Raw genomic sequence first — 17,948 nt, 5'->3', positions numbered from 1 at the left:
CATTCCAGAACAATATGAATCTGCAGTTGTACCAAAACATCGCTTAAAGCTTTGTTTAAAAAGAGACTCCCTGCCCTATTGTTCAGCCAAGCATGCGATTCACTTGGGATTGCACTACCATACTGCTGCATAGCTTAGCTGGTGATGCTACAACTTCTTGGTTCAGCTGTTCAGAATTTTTCTGCCCTATCTGTTTGCTGGATATCCGGTGAAGGAACAGTATTGGTGCTCATTCACTGGTCAATGACGAGACACAGAAATAATGAAATCATGTGTTTGGCTTTGCAGTATGCCAAAGGTGAGGCATTACATTGATTCACAATCGCACTTAAAAAGGTTTCCTGACAGTTGGCATCAGTTTTGCATGTGTTTCTATGACTGTGTTCACCCATAAATCTGTACGTTTGGTCCTTTATTGTCAGTTTTGTATCAGCTTTGCATGTGTTTCTATGGGTGTGTTCACACATAAAATTTGTAAATTTTCTGTCCAGTCAGGAAAACTGACAGTGCAGTACTGGACTGGAAAGGTGCAGATTTTGTGTGAACCAGGCCTTAGTAATGTTTTAAAATCACAAACACTGGACAGTCAGGGGTCCTGGGCTCTGCCACTTGCCGGGACCCCTAAACCACCATGCGATACCTAGAGGGAGGTACAGGTGAGCCCAGTGGCGTAGCTATGGGGGCCCCCCAAGCACTCTATACATGACAATTGATACGGCGCACAAAAACCTGCCATGGACAACCACAGTGTCAGGGGGTTCAAGAAGGGGATGGGGAACAGTGTGTTAATCACTAATAATTGACCTCGGCACCCCCTATTGCTACACCACTGGGTGAGCCCTGGAACGCTCACCACCAGGGGAATCACCCACACTGCCTCTAAATTGAATTAAATGCTGTCTGCAAAACACACAAAAAGCAAATGCTTGCTGGAAGTGTTCACTTGCTTAGTAATGTTTTCTCAGGTAACATTTTATAATCTGCATTTTACCTGCATGCTAAAGTGACAATTCACCCGTGTAGAAAAATAAGTCCTACAAATGCTACAAACTAGAATTAATGCCACATGTGACTTCAAATTGCTTAACTTGGCTACTTCAACCGCCTACTCTGGTTTGGGAAAGATCCCATTAAAACTGGGAGAGTTTACTTGTGCTTCATATTCAGTAGTGGTGCATTGTGGGTAACCACAAATGTTCACTTATAGCTGAATTATTGCAAATTTCCTTCTGTTTAATTTCAACAAGCATTGCTTATTAGTAGGAGGGCTTTTCAATCTTTTACCCCCCTAAACATTTCTAGTGCTTTGGGTCACCTCCAGCTGCTTGGTTACTCTCATGTGCTACATGTGACTCAGAAAACAGTTGTTTCTGCTCTTTGAGGGGATTGCTCATGCAGGAAGGGGAATGTAATTGGGCTAACTGCTCTGAAAACAAGTGCACCACACAGTTCTGACTAAAAATGTAACAGAATTTCGGCTCAATGTCCAATTTCCTCCAGTTTTCGAAATTCATAGTAGCTGCAAAGAGAAAAGGAAAGGTCATTTTTAACACCTTAAACCACAGAAAACATTTGTGCAGTCCTGGATGAAAGCTATGTTTTTGGTTCAGCCCTGATGAATGTTATGTATTTTTCGTTTTGGTAAGAATCGAATTTCACTGTTAAGTTTCTATTGTATTAACAAATTGGTTGTACCCGAATCTGACATACCTGCAATGGTGTTACTGGATGACAAACACCAAACTAATTGTGCTGAAGTTACGCATCTTGAGTAACTAGATGCTGTGTATCAATGACCTGTATCTGATGTATTTGTTTTTATTCTGCAGTGACCATTCTTCTTTTGAGAAAACTAAAAGCATTTTAACTTCTTTGGGAGTCCATCCAAGCGAGCAGGACTGTGAGCAGGTAAAATGCGTGTGCAGTGCTGTGTCCGTGAGGTCTGCCAGGCTGTGTGCCGCTGGACTTGCCGCAGTTGCTAATCGTATCAGAAACAATCGTCAGGATCCGCTGGGCAGAGTCACTGTGGGAGTTGATGGCTCTGTGTACAAATCCAACCCAAAGTAAGGGCACTTCTGCTTTGCTTCCCTTGCATCCCTGTTTAGAGCTTCACAGTGTAGGGTGGCTCTTCTATAGCTATAGTTTTGGTTAAGACTGGTATTTTCACAAAACCACCAGCTACTTAACCTCCCTGGCGGTAAGCCCGTGCTGAGCATGGGCTATGCCGTTCAGGAGGATTTCTCAGGCCCTGCTGGGCCGATTTGCATAATTTTTTAATTTTTTTTTTGTACACGCAGCTAGCACTTTGCTAGCTGCGTGTACTTCACGATCGCCGCTGCCACCCGCTGCGCCCCCCCCAGGCCCCTTGCGCAGCCTGGCCTATCGCCGCCAGGCAGCGCTGAGGGGTGGATCGGGACTCCTGATGACGTCACGACGTCGATGACTTCCATGACGATCGTAGCCATGGCGACGGGGGAAGCCAAACAGGAAATCCCGTTCTGAACGGGATTTCCTGTTTGCGCTGATCGCCGGAGGCGATCGGAGGGGGTGGGGGGAGAAGCGGCTATCATGTAGCTAGCGTTAGGCTAGCTACATGATGATTTTTTTTTTTTTTTTTAATAGCCCGCCAGGGAGGTTAAAGCCTAATTAAGGCACTTTTTACTTTCTTGGCAACTTCTTACCCTACCTCCATAATAATAGATTGGAATCTTCTCCAAGACCACCTCCTACTTACCTTCATGTTCCTCAGTGGCAGGACTCACATGACCTCACACTTTTGAACACACCACATTGCTCCTCCCTACTTCTATGTCGAACAGCTGTCCAGATATCTTAGGCCACACCAGTGGCGTAGCTACAAACCACTGGGCCCCGATGCAGAATCTGGATGTGGGCCTCCCCCGACGCGCGCACATATCTGAATCCCTATAGCCAGCTATAGGTCCCCCCAGGTATAAGTTAGATAGGTAGGTGCCCCCAGTACAGGTTAGTTAGGTAGGTGCCTCCAATATAGGTAGCCAGTATAGTTGCCACCTGTATAGGCTAGCTAGGTAGGTAGGTGCCCCCAATACAGGTTAGATAAGTGCCCCCATTATAGGTTAAATAGGTAGCTGCCCCCCAGTATAGGTTAGATAGGTGCCCCCAGAATAGGTTAGGTTAGATTAGGTAGCTGCCCCCCAGTATAGGTTAGATAGGTAGCTGCCCCCAGTATAGATTAGATAGGTAGGTGCCCCCAGTATAGGTTAGATTAGGTAGGTCAAGTGCCCCTCAGTATAGGTTAGATTAGGTAGCTGCCCCCCAGTATAGGTTAGATTAGGTAGCTGCCCCCCAGGATAGGTTAGATTAGGTAGCTGCCCCCCAGGATAGGTTAGATAGGTAGCTGCCCCCCAGTATAGGTTAGATTAGGTAGGTCAGGTGCCCCCCAGTATAGGTTAGATTAGGTAGCTCCCCCCCCCCCCCAGCATAGGCTAATTAGGTAGGTCAGGTGCCCCCCAGGATAGGTTAGGTAGCTGCCCCCCAGGATAGGTTAGATTAGGTAGTTGCCCCCCAGGATAGTTTAGGTAGCTGCCCCCCAGGATAGTTTAGGTAGCTGCCCCCCAGGATAGGTTAGGTAGCTGCCCCTCACCCCCATAATGAAGGGGGGAGCCGCGGGGAGGGCAGCCCAACCTCTCCCTCCCTTCCTCTCCCCGGGCCGCCCTCCTTCAACCCCCCCCCCCCTTGGTGTGCAGTGAGCGCGCAAGGAAGCGCTGTACTAAACTACTCACCTCCCTGGTTCTAATCGCCGCACTCGCCGCTGATCTTCCCCTCTCTGCATAGCCGCTGATGCACACGCTGCTTCCGGCTAAACAGGAAGCAGCATGTGTATCAGCGGCTGTGCAGAGAGGGGAAGATCAGCGGCGATTGGAACCAGGGAGGTGAGTAGTTTGGTACAGCGCTTCCCTGCGCACCCACTGCACACCGAGGGGGATGCATGGATGGAGGGTGGTCCCGGGAGAGGAAGGGAGGGAGAGGTCGGGCTTACCTCACCGCGGCTCCCCCCTATAGCGCTCAGGGCTGCGGCACGGGCCACGGCCCTAGAAACGAGCATAATTGCATCATTTTCCGCGCATGCGCAGACCTGTCACGCCAGCTGGCATGATGACGCGTCATTAACCAGGAAGAGCCGGCCCGACACTCGGCCCGGGTGACGTCGGTAACTGGGGCCAGCAGAGGCTGAAGGAGAGCAGCCAGGACGACACCGGAGGACCTTGCCGCCTACAGTGAGCTGGAAGAAGCCCCAGGTAAGTGTATATTCTTTTAAACTTCGGGCACTCCGCGGAGTCCCATTAAACTCAGGAATGCTGCTAGCAGCACTACCCCCCCCCCCCTGTTGTTTTGACGAGGGAGGGCACATGGGGCACGTGCCATGTGTGCACGCTTACAGATACGTGTCTGTTGGCAGGATAGCCAGGCAAAAAATATGGCAGCCTCCATACCCCTCGCTTCAATTGTCCTTTAACCTCTTCATGCAGAATGGTCGTTTTTATAAAAGTACAAATAATTTCTAAGCAACAAAATTCTCATTGAGTTATATTATTTTGTTTGAAATGTGTTTGAAATGTCACACAACTCATCAGATTGATATTAGACATTAAGAGACTCCATTTTCAGCTTATTTTTCTCTGTTAAGTTCTATGTCAGGCTAACTTGACATTACTCTTTATCTTTGTACAGACCTTATTGGGAGTTTGATTTGTTGGAACAAGGCTTGAAAGTTGGTTCCAATGAACATGCAAGGCTCTATGTGTAGTGTTTTTGTATGTGTTTGTTTTATGTGATCCAGGCACATTTTTACTTTTATAGTAGACATTTTGTTTTTTCAATACCTGATGTAGAAGGAATATAGAAGCTGCCATCTTCATTCTGTAATTAGCAATGCTGGTTGCCTGTCTTCTGTACTGATGCTCTTCCTCTAATGCTATAAATCCTAGGTTCTCAACATGTGGTGGGGGTTCTTCTGATGGTTCCAGGGGGTACCCTGGCTTTATATACTAAATGAAGAATAACATTTAGAGTTGGTGTTGCTTAAATAAGATTTATCATTTTCTACAAATTTGTGATTTAGCTAATTAAAAGCAATAGTAAATGATTGGAAATTGTATAGAACCAATTATAATGTGCTACGATTAAATATACAGTATATTTTTCAAGGGGTACCTGTGGTGTTTACTATGCTAGGGGGTACTTGGTGAGTACAGGGTTTTAAAAGGGGTCGTTCATGTCAATAAAATATTGAGAAACGCAGCTATAAATCACTTGCCCAGGAGGAGCATGCTGGTCGGATGCTTTGACTTTGGTCTGACTCCCCCAGTTGCATGCTTGATGCAGGTGTGGGATTCAAAAACCAGTAACGCCAAAAGTTCAGTATGTGAAAGCACACCTGATGGGAGAAACTCACTTCAGGTTAGATACTCACCAATGTAGAGGAAAGCTTGTGGATCACATAGAGCCTTCTCGGTCCTCTCTCTGTCCCCCGTTTACAATTCCTGCCCGACTGTCTTCAGGACTCTTCATGCAGGCTTCAGAAGTACTTCCGAGGATGAGCGGCTCTGTAGTTTGCTCACATCGGTCCACAGCGTTTCTCTTGGCCTCTGTTTTTCAGGTTTGGAGAACATCTCAATAAAGCTCTGAAGGAGCTGGCCCCCGAATGCCAGATTAAACTTCTTGTGTCTGAGGATGGGAGTGGCACAGGCACTGCCATAGTAACAGCTGTCGCCCAGAGACTTGCAGCACAAAGGAAATGCATTGATGAAGTCCTGACACCACTTGTCATGTCAGAAGAAAAGCTGAAAGAGATCCAAAGCCGCATGAGGAAGGAAATGGATATTGGACTCAATAAGAAGACACATTCTACAGCTACAGTGAAAATGCTGCCTACCTATGTCCGTGCCACGCCAGATGGGACAGGTATTCCATTCTTCTGTGTGGCACCTGGCTGGCAATCTAACTCTACATTAATCTTTCCTGTAAATTCATGTTGCCTAGTGAAGTAGCATCATGGGAAGGGGGGCATAGCAATTATTGTGGTTCTCCATTTTGAGAAGCAATATTGCTAGAATTCGGGATTAGGGAGACCAGCAAAGGTTGTATGCAATACATGGTGACTAGGGGAGAGTAGGGCCTCGTTTCCATATAGCACGCTTTCATGCTTTCTTATGGAAACACAATCAAAGGGACAGCAGTCTGCTGTTTCCATTCATGCGCTGTGATTCACTTTTGAATCGCAGAGCATGGTGGCTGCCTGCATTTTCGAGTCTATTCGGGACAGTATAATGAATGGGATCACAAGCTCCACCCACGGGTACTGATGCACAATGCAGAGCCGCCTGGCTCTGTGCTGCATGGAAACGAGCCCTAAGAGTTTAATGGCTGCCACTATTCAAAGAACATCTAGAGGTAATCATTGCTCTCCTAACACCAATAAAGAGGTAATGGCTAATCTAGCACTACAAGACACGGAACATTTATATTGCACTTTTTTTTCCTGGTGTTCGTAAAGTGCTTGAGCTGCAGCCACTAGGGCATGCTCAGGGAGTCTATCCCAAGGACTCCTTGTTGAATAGGTGCTGGCTTACTGAACAGGAAGGGCTCTAAAGAGGAACTGTCGCGAAATTCTTAAAATTTGAAACACAAACAAATAAGTACATTTCTTCCAGAGTAAAATGAGCCATAAATTACTTTTCTCCTATGTTGCTGTCACTTACAGTAGGTAGTATAAATCTGACATTACTGACAGATTTTGGGCTAGTCCATATCTCCATAGGGGATTCTCAGCATGGCCTTTAGTCTTTATAAAGACATTCCCTGAAAAAATCTTTATACAAAGATGCTGGCCAGCCTCCCTGCACACTATTTTGACAGTTGGATGGAGCAACTGCCATTCATTAAGTGCTTTTAAAATAAGAAAACCCTGAGATCCCACCTATGAGAAGATGAGCTAGTCCAAAATCTGTCAGTAATGTCAGATTTCTACTACCTACTGTAAGTGACAGCAACATAGGAGAGAAGTAATTTGTGGCTCATTTTACTCAGGAAGAAATGTACTTCATATTTGAATGTTTTAAATTTTAAGATTTTCGCAACCGTTCCTCTTTTTAAAAAGGAACTGTAACTCAGGATTGAACTTCATCCCAATCAGTAGCTGATACCCCCTTTCCCATGAGAAATCTTTACCTTTTCTCAAACAGATCATCAGGGGACTCTGTGTGGCTGATATTGTGGTGAAACCCCTCCCACAGTGTGAGGTCAGCACCTAGGTCCTGACACCACACTGTGGGAGCCTTGTTGCATTGTGGGAAATAAAAGCTGTTTACAACTGCCAAAAAAGCAGCATCTCCTTCCGTAGAGATCACCTGCCAGCAGTTAAAATGTTGCCATGTGGTGATATTTCAGAATGTAAATCAGGGAGAGGAAAGATTTTACAATGGGAAACACTGACTAAATTATTTATAAATATGGTATTGTATAATGTAAGCACTTTTTTAATTACATTATTTTCACTGCAGTTCCTCTTTTTAACTATTACACTATCCAGCCACTGAAGGCGAGTCACTAGTGGGGCCCTCTGTTCCAGCAGTCCCGGTGCAGTTACAGCCTCTGTATTCCCTAATGCTACACCACTGTAATGCTACACCACTGCAGGCTTAGATTCCTTCTGTGCTGCCTCAATAATTCTGCCAGGTTCCCTGTAGTGTCAGTTGGCTTTCACTGCTTTGCCAATTTAACTATGGGCAAGGGCGTATCTAGGTAATATAGAGTCTAATGCAAACACTGAAATTGTGCCCCCCCCCCCCCAGTCAGAGGCCCCTTTCCCTCTAAAAACAGCATCCTTTCTCGCGTATGTGCAGAGCCGGATGTGTACTCTTTACCGCCCTAGGGCACTGTACCCAGCCGCCCCTCTTCAGTATAGGTAGCAATATGACCCCTTCCCTCTAGTATGGGTAGCCTGATAACCCCCCCCCCCCCCCGTGTAGATAGCCAGACTACTCCTCATCCCTTTCCCTCCAGTATAGGTAGCCAGATGACCCCGCCCCCATCCCTCTAGTATATGTAGCCAGGTGACTCCTACCCCTTTCCCTCCAGTATAGGTAGCCAGATGACCCCGCCCCCATCCCTCTAGTATATGTAGCCAGGTGACTCCTACCCCTTTCCCTCCAGTATAGGTAGCCAGATGACCCCGCCCCCATCCCTCTAGTATATGTAGCCAGGTGACTCCTACCCCTTTCCCTCCAGTATAGGTAGCAAGATGACTCCCTTAATCCCTCCTTTTACCACCCTCCCCACCTTTCAGTATAGGTAACCAACTCACCTTCACACCTCAGCAGCTAATAGTGTCACTCATTTCTCTGCTTCTCCCCAGTGCAGAAGCTTCCTCCTTCCTCTTTCCATCTCCAATGCTGCCCAAGTCCATAGCCGCTGGTCACAATGCAAACATGCACAGAGAGCATGGTGGCTGCTGCACGGGCAGCTTGCAGTAGCATGCAAGAGAGCAGCAAGCTTGCAAATGCTGCACCAGTTTAGCCTGCTGCTTTGGTGCCCTTCCTCCTGTGGTGCCCTAGGCCATGGCCAAAATCCGGCCCTGCGTACGTGTTGCCTGGGTTTTTTGTCTCTGAATATTGCTGGTTACTTTTTTGGAAATATCTTTTCTTATTCTCTGTCATCTTTTCTAACATTAAGCCAAGTGCACCCTACATACATCAGTTAAGTAGCCATGTTCCCCAGATAACAGAATTTATCTGCTCTGAGGTCTGAGTGACGGGGAGGCACGGGGGCAGGCATGGTGGCTAAGACAGGGACAAGCAAGGGGACACAGCACAGGAGCAGGCATGGTGCCCATGATGCTATGGCGCCCATGGCAGGAGCCATGCCTGTACCCCTCTAGATATGCCTCTGACTATGGGGCACATAAACAATAAAGGGCTGTTTTTATGTTCACTGCATGGTGCTTCAATCCACTATTACGCTTAATTTTCCCCATTACAGAAAAAGGAGAATTCATAGCTCTGGATTTAGGTGGTACCAACTTCAGAGTCCTGTATACATGTGTGAACATGAAAGATGAAGGTGGGGTACAGATGACAAGTAAAACCTTCACCTTATCCACTGAAGTCATACAAGGGACCGGAGAAAAGGCAAGTCCTCTTTACTTTAATATATAACTTTGCATCACTTCTTGATATGTATAAATGGGCTTCTTCCCATTGCCTTCTAATACATGGAATGTATTATCTTTTCTTGTAATGTGCCAAAATTCCACTGTTATTTTTATAATGTAGTTATTTGAATGCTTGTTTATTCTCCAGTATAAGAAACAAACTATGAATCATAAAGCGCTTTTCTTCCCTAGGACCTAAAGTGCGTCTCGGATCAGTACATAGTGATGTGTACAGGGGAAGAAATTATGTGATCATAAATGCCAGACTAAACAGGTGGCTTTCCAGTTTTGATTTAAACCTGTCCAGGCAGGGTTTGAGCTGTCTTAAGTTTGGCAAGGCATTCTACAGGGTAGGGGCAGCATGACAGAAAGCTCTCTGAAGGTGGTCAAACTTACCCTCTTATGGGAGCTGTGCCTTGTAGGATATATTGGGCATCATTCACAAAGATTTTTTGCCTGTTTTTCTCTTTATCTGTGTTACCTTTTTAAGCTCCCAAAGAGCAAAATTATAATATAATTAGGGTAACAAATGTAATATTGAAATGAAGTTTATCAGGAACCACTTACTTTGAGTGAATTTTTTGCTTGCAAATGTGTTAACCATTTCAGCCCTCGGGGATTTTCACCTTATGCATCGGAGCAATTTTCACCTCCCATTCATTCGCTAATAACTTTATCACTACTGATCACAATTTATTGATCTATATCTTGTGTTTTTCCGCCACTATTTGGGCTTTCTGTGGGTAGTACATTTTGCTAAGAGCCACTTTACTGTAAATGCATTTTAACACGATTAATAAGAAAAAAATGGAAAAAAATCATTATTTCTCAGTTTTCGTCCATTATAGCTTTAAAATAATACATGCCTCCATAAATAAGACTCATGTATTGTATTTGCCCATGTGTCCCGGTTATTACACCGGTAAAATTTTGTCCCTATCACACTGTATGGGGCCAATATTTTATTTGGAAATAAAGGTGCATTGTTTTCGTTTTGCACCCATCACTATTTACAAGCTTATAATTTAAAAAATGTTTGTAGTATACCCCCTTCAAATGCATATTTAAAAACTTCAGACCCTTAGGTAACTATTTTATGTCTTTTTTTTTTTTTTTAATTGTAATTTATTTTTTCTAATTTTATTTGGGGAATATTTTGGTGTGGGACTTAAACAGTACATTTTTAATGTTGTGTAAATTGTAGTGTAAAAAATGTGTAGATGTAGTTTTACTATTCCTTCATTTTTGTTTTCCCTTCTTGTACTTCTCGCTAAAAGGAAGTACAAGGGGGATGCTGAAATTTTTCCGGGCAGAAGAGTCGAAGCCTCACGGGTGAGCGCTTCGGTTTTTCTGCGGGGGACAGGGATCGGTGATCGGGAACCATGTTCCCTTTCACTGATCCCAGGGCTACCGGGAGACACCGCGAGGACACGGGGGCGCGCCCGCGATCGCGTGGGGGAGAGCAGCCGCCCGGACGTGAGCTTCACGTCTGGGCGGCTGAAATGGTTAAAATGTTATTTTTATCAATTAAGTGATGATAAAGAAGTCATTTGAGAAGTTTTGTGAATAGAGCCAATTGTATTTCATTTTATATTTGATTACGATTTAAACCTGTGTACAATGTATTTCCTTTCTGCAGGTAATTTGCCTTTATTGATTTGTGGCTAAATATATAGCATTTGTGTATGGTATACATAACGTTTAATGCAAGGGTTGTTTCACTTTAGTGCAAAATCTATATACCGGTAACTTATATCATCGCTATACAAGTCATTTTACATTGAATGCCATTACATTCTGCTTCAATCTGCAGCTGATATCACTTATTAGGAAATGTAGGGCTTGGTGGCATCCATGTAGGGCTGTTCATAAATCTACACAGATCAGAAATGTAAAATGTATTCCATTTGTACAGCTTCACTGGGGTTACTGCAATCACACGCTCATTTCACAGGGATGCTGACAGTACCACATTTAGAGTAATATCACTTCCATCTTAGTACCAGCTGAGAGCTATACAAGTCTGCTTCCACAGTGCAGAGGTGGGTGGGTGGCACACACTCGCTATCCCCTTGCCATGGCCTTAAAAGTCTTATTGGAATTGTATGAAGGACCCCAGAGCCCTCCCCAGAATTTTAAATAAATGTATTTAGCCACTTTAATTTTTAAAGTATACCCGAGGTGATGTGACATAATATGATAGACCTGGGTCTATGCTCTGTTCCTTTTTTTTTCTTTCTCTGCCTGAAAGAGTTAAATATCAGATATGCAGGTGGCTGACTCAGTCCTCAGACAGGAAGTGACTACAGTGTGACCCTCACTGATGATAAATTCCAACTATAAAACACTTTCCTAGCAGAAAATGGCTTCTGAGAGCAGGAAAGGGATACAAAAAGGGTCAATAGTTCATATATTTTAGCTCTGGCATACTTCAATGAATGTGTTATTGAGCAAAAACAATAAAACAGTTAAAACTTAAAAATTAGATTTAAACATAAATTAAAACTGTGGAATATCTTAGTCATTTTTAGGAGAAGGAAGATGGATACAATCATTTTTTTATTAGTTTATTTTTGCCTCGGGTGTCCTTTAAACATTATCAGACTCTAAAAATTCTATGTAATCTCTGGGAGGCAACATTGACCACAGAGGGCCACTTTAGGTAATAATAACAAAACAAACAAACAAACAAACAAACAAAAAAAAAAAAACATGGAGATCAACTGAATACTCTACCCAGACCAGTATGCCTACAGCTGGATGGCCAAGAAAAGGACTGCAGTGCGTGTGCAATGCATTCCCCTCCCCCAGTCGACCAGTACTAGGCCACATGCCTTGTAACCTAGTTGGGGGTACCAAGTAAGGAGTGAATAAAGCCCCATTCAAAAAAATCTTTAGTCACAAATTAATATTTCTAAGAAAATGATCTTGAATTACTGCTGTTGTATAAGTGCCTAACATTGCAGAAGCAAAGACTGGTGACTGATTCTGTTCTTTACTATAGACTTACCACTATTTGCCGCCGTATAAGACATATAAGATGGAATATAAGATGCAACTAGGGAAAAAAATAAATACTAACCTACCTGGCGGCTATGCCGCGCAGGAGGATTTCTCAGGCCCTGCTGGGCCGATTTGCATAATTGTTTTTTTTTTTTTTTGTAAACGCAGCTAGCACTTTGCTAGCTGCGTGTACTGCCCGATCGCCGCCGCTCTGCGCCGATTCGCCGCTACCCGATGCGCCACCCCCCCAGACCCCATGCGCTGCCTGGCCAATCAGTGCCAGGCAGCGCTGAGGGGTGGATCGGGACTCCCTTTGACGTCACATCGATGACGTCATCCCACCCATCACCATGGCGACGGTGGAAAGCCCTAATGGAAATCGGCTGTCATGTAGCTAGCGCTAGGCTAGCTACATGATAAAAAAAAATCAAATTTAAAAAGTGCTGCGCTGCCCCCTGGCGGTTTTAATTGACCGTCAGGAGGGCTAAACCTGGTGCGTCCATGTTCCAGGAGCATCTTGTACATATTCTCCCCCCAAATGGTGTCCTCCATGTGTCCCCTTCTTTCTCCAGTGTGCCTGCTCCCTCCCCCATGTCTCCTGCTCCTGTGTAAGTGTAGCGCCGGCAGCTGGCTTAACACAAATCCATGGCAACCGCAGGGATTGCAGACTTCCTTCTCTATGCGGCTTGCTCTAGTAACGGCTTGTACTGATTGCGTCATCAGTACAAGCCATCACTAGCGCAAGCTTCACAGAGGAGAAGGAGATATGCAATCCCTGTGGGCGCCATGGATTAGATACACTTACACAGGAGCAGGAGACACAAAGGGAGCAGAGGCACGCAGGGGGAGTGGAGACAGACATGCAGGCAATCCCCAACGTGTTGGCGGTTCAAATCGACGGGCGTTCATAAGTCTGATTCCCTGCATTCGCCGTATAAGATGCAGGGACTTTTTCTGCCTTTTTTTGGGGGGGGGGAGGGGAAGAAAAAGTCTTACACATCGGAAACTACAGTAAATATTCCCTTTTACTGTTTTTGTTATTTAGATGAAAACTCATCCGGCACACCAGCAACTGGAGATTCCTAAATAAAAATAAAACACGGTTAAAGTCAGTTTTGTCAGATTTTAATTTGCAGTTAAAATCTGACAAAACTGACAGGTTTTGGACCAGTCCATATCTTCACTAGGGGATTCACAGGGTTTTCTTTTTTTTTCAAAAGCATTTCCTGAACAGTAGTTGCTCAGTCCAAACAAGTAAAGGAGGGTGGCTGGTATTTTGCTATTTTGGCAGTTATACTTAGTAACTGCTTTTCAAGAAATGCTTTGAAAATAAAGAAAACCCTGAGAATCCCCCATGAGGAGATGGACTCGTCCAAAACCTGTTGGTTCTGTCCGATATTAACTGCTTACCTTTTTTGCTGTAGTGGTCCTTTTGTTTAAAATTGCATTAAACTCCTGTTAAAGCTGTTAGTTAAAGATTTAAGGATAAAGGGATAATCTCATTTTGAAACTAAGGAATTCATCTGACCCCAAACTCTACTTTTTGGTGGAAAAAAGATTGCACTAATTACACTGTACACTTATGGCCCATACTCACGAGGGACTTTTGTCGCCTCAACACGCGGCGCGCGCGTGTTGCGGCGACAGGTCGCCCGTGAGTATGGGCCGTCGCACACGCGCGCACCCCGAACTGTCGCCCGCCGCTCTTGTCGCCATGCGATTGAAAGTTTCAATCGCATGGCAACAGTCGCCGCCGCACCTCCGCCGCAACTGTCGCTAGTCCGCGTGAGTACGCGGACTAGCGACAGCAACCTCCATTGAGGTGAATGAAGCTTCCGGCGGGGGGAGGAGGAACGTCGGCGACAGCTTCCGTCTCGCCGCTGGTCTCTCTTCCGTGTGTGTACGCGGAGGGACCTGGAGAGAAGCTGTCGCCGGCCTGTCGCTAGCACACTCACGTGTGCTGGCGACAGGCCACTTCTGCAGCCCGTGAGTACGGGCCATTACACTTGTGTGCAAGTTGCTTTTATTTACAGATCCATAAACCAAGCTGTCCATTTTGTAACATGAATGTCACACTTTAAAGGTGCCCATTAATGATACAATTGTTAGGCGATGATCATATCTTTCGTCTATATTGAAGGAAGTTGTATTTAGTTGATCCAAACCCCTAAACAATCGAACTTGGGACTACATCCTAATCAGTTCTGATCATAGCTATGAATAAATCCACCAAGCAGAATGATCATTTCTTTGCTAATGCGATTGTTCAGGGCCCACCAGCTTCTGTTTCCATGCATCTAAATAATCTGATCCTCAATACAATGGTTCATTTAATAATTGTACCATTAATGGACACCAAAAATGAATGTTCAAGAAGATTTTGTTTGTCAGTTGGTTGTCTATCACCAATATCCTTGAGGAGACTTATTGCAGGCAACAAGAAGTTGATGGTTTGGGCTACCAAGTCACAGAGTACATGTAATTCAGGAGCCTGGAAATTTGGACACAGGGTAAAGTAAAAAAACAGCTCACCCTGCTCCTGCCAAAGTCCCGGCACTAATTACTATTCCTCTTCCAGGCTGCCGTGGAATCTGGGATAAGATGTAATTTGGCCGTTGGCTATTTCTGGAGGCCAAATTAGGCTGTTTTTTTCTTTTCTTCATAATTTGGTAATGCCTTTTGAATGCACCCAAATTACTGACTGAGCACAGCTATAGTGTAATTCACATTACTGCCTATGGTGGCGCCCAAATCTCCAACGCCATTTTTGCCTGACGTGGCAGTTACACATCTGTACCTGGTTTTAGTATTTCCTTAGCCGGTTGAATCAGTATGCATTAGAGCCTTATGGCTATTACTGCCAACAAGACTCTTCCATCCAGTATAATTAGCTCTTTCTATTTATAGTGCATTCTGCTTTTAGTGTTCTGCTTCTCTTTTGAAAGATCTTCTCTATATATAGCCAACTACAAATGGAATATGCTACAAAGCACTGATATCTAACAGTTTCCTTAAATATCTGTTTTATCCAGCTGTTTGATCACATCGTGGACTGCATCACGGAATTTCAGCAAGAGAATAACCTTCAAGGGAAGAAACTACCTCTAGGCTTCACTTTTTCTTTTCCCTGCAATCAAACCAGCCTTGATCAGGTAAGGAGGTGTCTGCCAACTACGGTAACTAGCACAGTATAGAGAGGATTTGCCAATAAACATAAAACACATTGCCATGCTTAGTCCTTCGTAGTGATTGAAAGGACCACTGTCGCAAAAATCGTAACATTTTATATGTATGTAACCACATACAAATAAGAAGCATGTTTCTTCCAGAGTAAAATGAGCCATATATTAAGTTTCTCCTATGTTGCTGTCACTTACAGTAACTAGTAGAAATCTGACATTACTGACAGGTTTTGGGCTAGTCTATCTCTCCATAGGGGATTCTCAGCATAGCCTTTATTCTTTATAAAGACTCTCTCCCTGAAAAGGATTTATACACAGATGCTGGATAGCCTGCCTGCTCACTGTACACTTTTTTTTTGGCAGTTGGATAGAGCAACTGCCATTTACTAAGTGCTTTTGAAAATAAAACCCTGAGAACCCCCCATGAGGAGGTGGGATAGTCCAAAACCTGTCGGTTCTGTCAGATTTTTACTACCTGCTGTAAGTGACAGCAACATAGGAGAAAAGTAATGTATGGTTCATTTTACTCAACATCAAAGGTCCTTTAAAGGATACCCCAACTGAAATGTGACATAATGAGATAGACATGTGTATGTACAGTGCCTAGCACACAGATACCTATGCTGTGTTCCTTTTTTTTTATTTTTCTGCCTGAAAGAGTTAAATATAAGGTATGCAAGTGGCTGACTCAGTCCTGACTCAAACAGGAAGTGACTGATAAGAAATTCCAACTATAAAACACTTTCCTAGCAGAAAATGGCTTCTGAGAGCAAGAAAGAGGTAAAAAAGGGGAATTTCTTATCAGTGAGGGTCACACTGTAGTCACTTCCTGTTTGAGTCAGGACTGAGTCAGCCACTTACATACCTGATATTTAACTCTTTCAGGCAGAGAAAGAAAAAAAGGAACACAGCACAGTTATCTGTGTGCTAGGCATTGTACATACACATGTCTATCTCATTATGTCACATTTCAGTTGGGGTATCCTTTAAGCTGTTATCGCCATACACGGTAAAAAAAATCTAGTCTGTGTGGTTGTCTCTGAAAACTCTTTATAGCGCTTTTAAAGGGGACAATAATGCCAAAAAAAAAAAAATTAATTCAGACCTTTGTGGTAACACAACAATGAGATGTAACCACATAATCTTAAAGTGGGCATTAGGTTCCTGAAATTTTGTAATCGTGCTGAAATTCTTGGTGAGCGCAGATTTAGAGCAGACATGGAACTTTGCCAAAACACATTAGTCAACTGAGGACCTCTGTCTGGATGTTATTGCTGTCTGTGTCATTTCTGGCAAAGTTCTCCCTCACCTTTTTTTTTCTTGCCAAATTTTCTTACTTTCATGGAGCAGAAGTAGGGAAATGTCTTCAATGTGAAGACTAGGGATGGTCATTATTCAATGAGATGCAAATAATTATGAGTTAATGCAGAATTGGGCAAACTTTGCATGCAAATTGTATGTGGCTTGAAAATGGATCAAATTAAACCTTGGAGGAATTTGATCGTTCCGTTTTTAAGCTGCATACATTTGCATACCGAATATGCCTAATTTTGCATCCCCTTGGATTTTTTTTGCATCTCATTGATTATCTCTAGTGAATGCAGAAACCATAAGCTAAACCTGAGCAATGAGTCAAATCCTCAAATCATTATGCAAAACAAAAACAAATGATTTAAGCTTAGTTGTAAGCATTAATGGCATGGGATTTATGGCTTGTTACAGGGCATCCTGATCTCCTGGACAAAGGGTTTCAGTGCATCTGGGTGTGTAGGAGAGGATGTGGTCCGGCTTCTTAGGGAGGCAGCCAGTCGGAAAAATGTAAGTATTTTTTGTGTAACACTGTTGCCAAATATATGGCCAATGCCAAATTCTCCACCAGGCAATTGACACTTTTGCCTCTGACTTGGCTGCCCGGCATGTTATCACTGGGCCCAGCCTCAGTGACCTCAACTTTTTGGTATTGCGCTGTGGTTGCTCAACACTTCCTTCTTCTGAGTCTACCCCACCACCTGTTTGCCCGTGTCCCCACTAGCCTGTGTGCTTGTGCCCAAACCTAAGTGTCACCGTTTTTATTTCTTTGTGGCTCGGGAAAGCATGAAAAAAACAGGCTTCTTAGTGAAACAGATAGCTGGAAAACACAGCCGAGTATGAAGTTTGCAAATAATTTTCAGTGGCAGGTAGGCAAGTGTTGCTATCTGTCACAACTCATCAACTCACCATCATGTCATTAGGCAAAATGGGGAGGGTCTTCTTAACCTCCTGAGCGGTATGGACGAGCTCAGCTCGTCCATTACCGCTGGAGGGTGCCGCTCAGGCCCTGCTGGGCCGATTTTTATCAAATAAAAAGCAGCACACGCAGCCGGCACTTTGCCAGCCGCGTGTGCTGCCTGATCGCCGCCGCTCTGCGGGCGAAAGAGGGTCCCCCCAGCCGCCCGAGCCCTGCGCAGCCGGACCAATCAGTTCCAGCCAGCGCTAAGGGCTGGATCGGAGGCGGCTGACGTCAGGACGTCGGCTGACGTCCATGATGTCACTCCGCTCGTCGCCATGGCGATGAGAAAAGCAAAACAAGG

General features: G+C 44.5%; 1 protein-coding gene and 1 long non-coding RNA gene across 3 annotated transcripts in view; one reads left to right on the top strand and one right to left on the bottom strand.

Moving 5' to 3' along the window:
• HK3 (hexokinase 3) overlaps positions 1-17,948 on the top strand; it is a 151,504-nt gene that overhangs the window by 109,579 nt on the left and 23,977 nt on the right. For both annotated transcript variants that reach the window (XM_068277047.1, XM_068277046.1), the window contains exons 10-14: positions 1,830-2,063; positions 5,642-5,946; positions 9,022-9,170; positions 15,229-15,348; positions 17,101-17,196. In XM_068277047.1, the coding sequence (XP_068133148.1) occupies positions 1,830-2,063; positions 5,642-5,946; positions 9,022-9,170; positions 15,229-15,348; positions 17,101-17,196 (904 nt within the window). The remainder of the gene's footprint in view (positions 1-1,829; positions 2,064-5,641; positions 5,947-9,021; positions 9,171-15,228; positions 15,349-17,100; positions 17,197-17,948) is intronic.
• Positions 1,294-5,940, bottom strand: LOC137563937 (uncharacterized). Its single transcript, XR_011030474.1, has 3 exons — positions 5,456-5,940; positions 4,866-5,030; positions 1,294-1,519 (listed from the first exon to the last, which is right to left on the bottom strand). It is a non-coding gene; the product is annotated as an uncharacterized lncRNA (long non-coding RNA).

The sequence above is a fragment of the Hyperolius riggenbachi genome, chromosome 3 (assembly GCF_040937935.1).
Source record: "Hyperolius riggenbachi isolate aHypRig1 chromosome 3, aHypRig1.pri, whole genome shotgun sequence".
Taxonomy (NCBI): domain Eukaryota; kingdom Metazoa; phylum Chordata; class Amphibia; order Anura; family Hyperoliidae; genus Hyperolius; species Hyperolius riggenbachi.
Note: the sequence above shows the minus strand (reverse complement) of the source record. Positions and strands in the feature narration are given on the sequence as shown.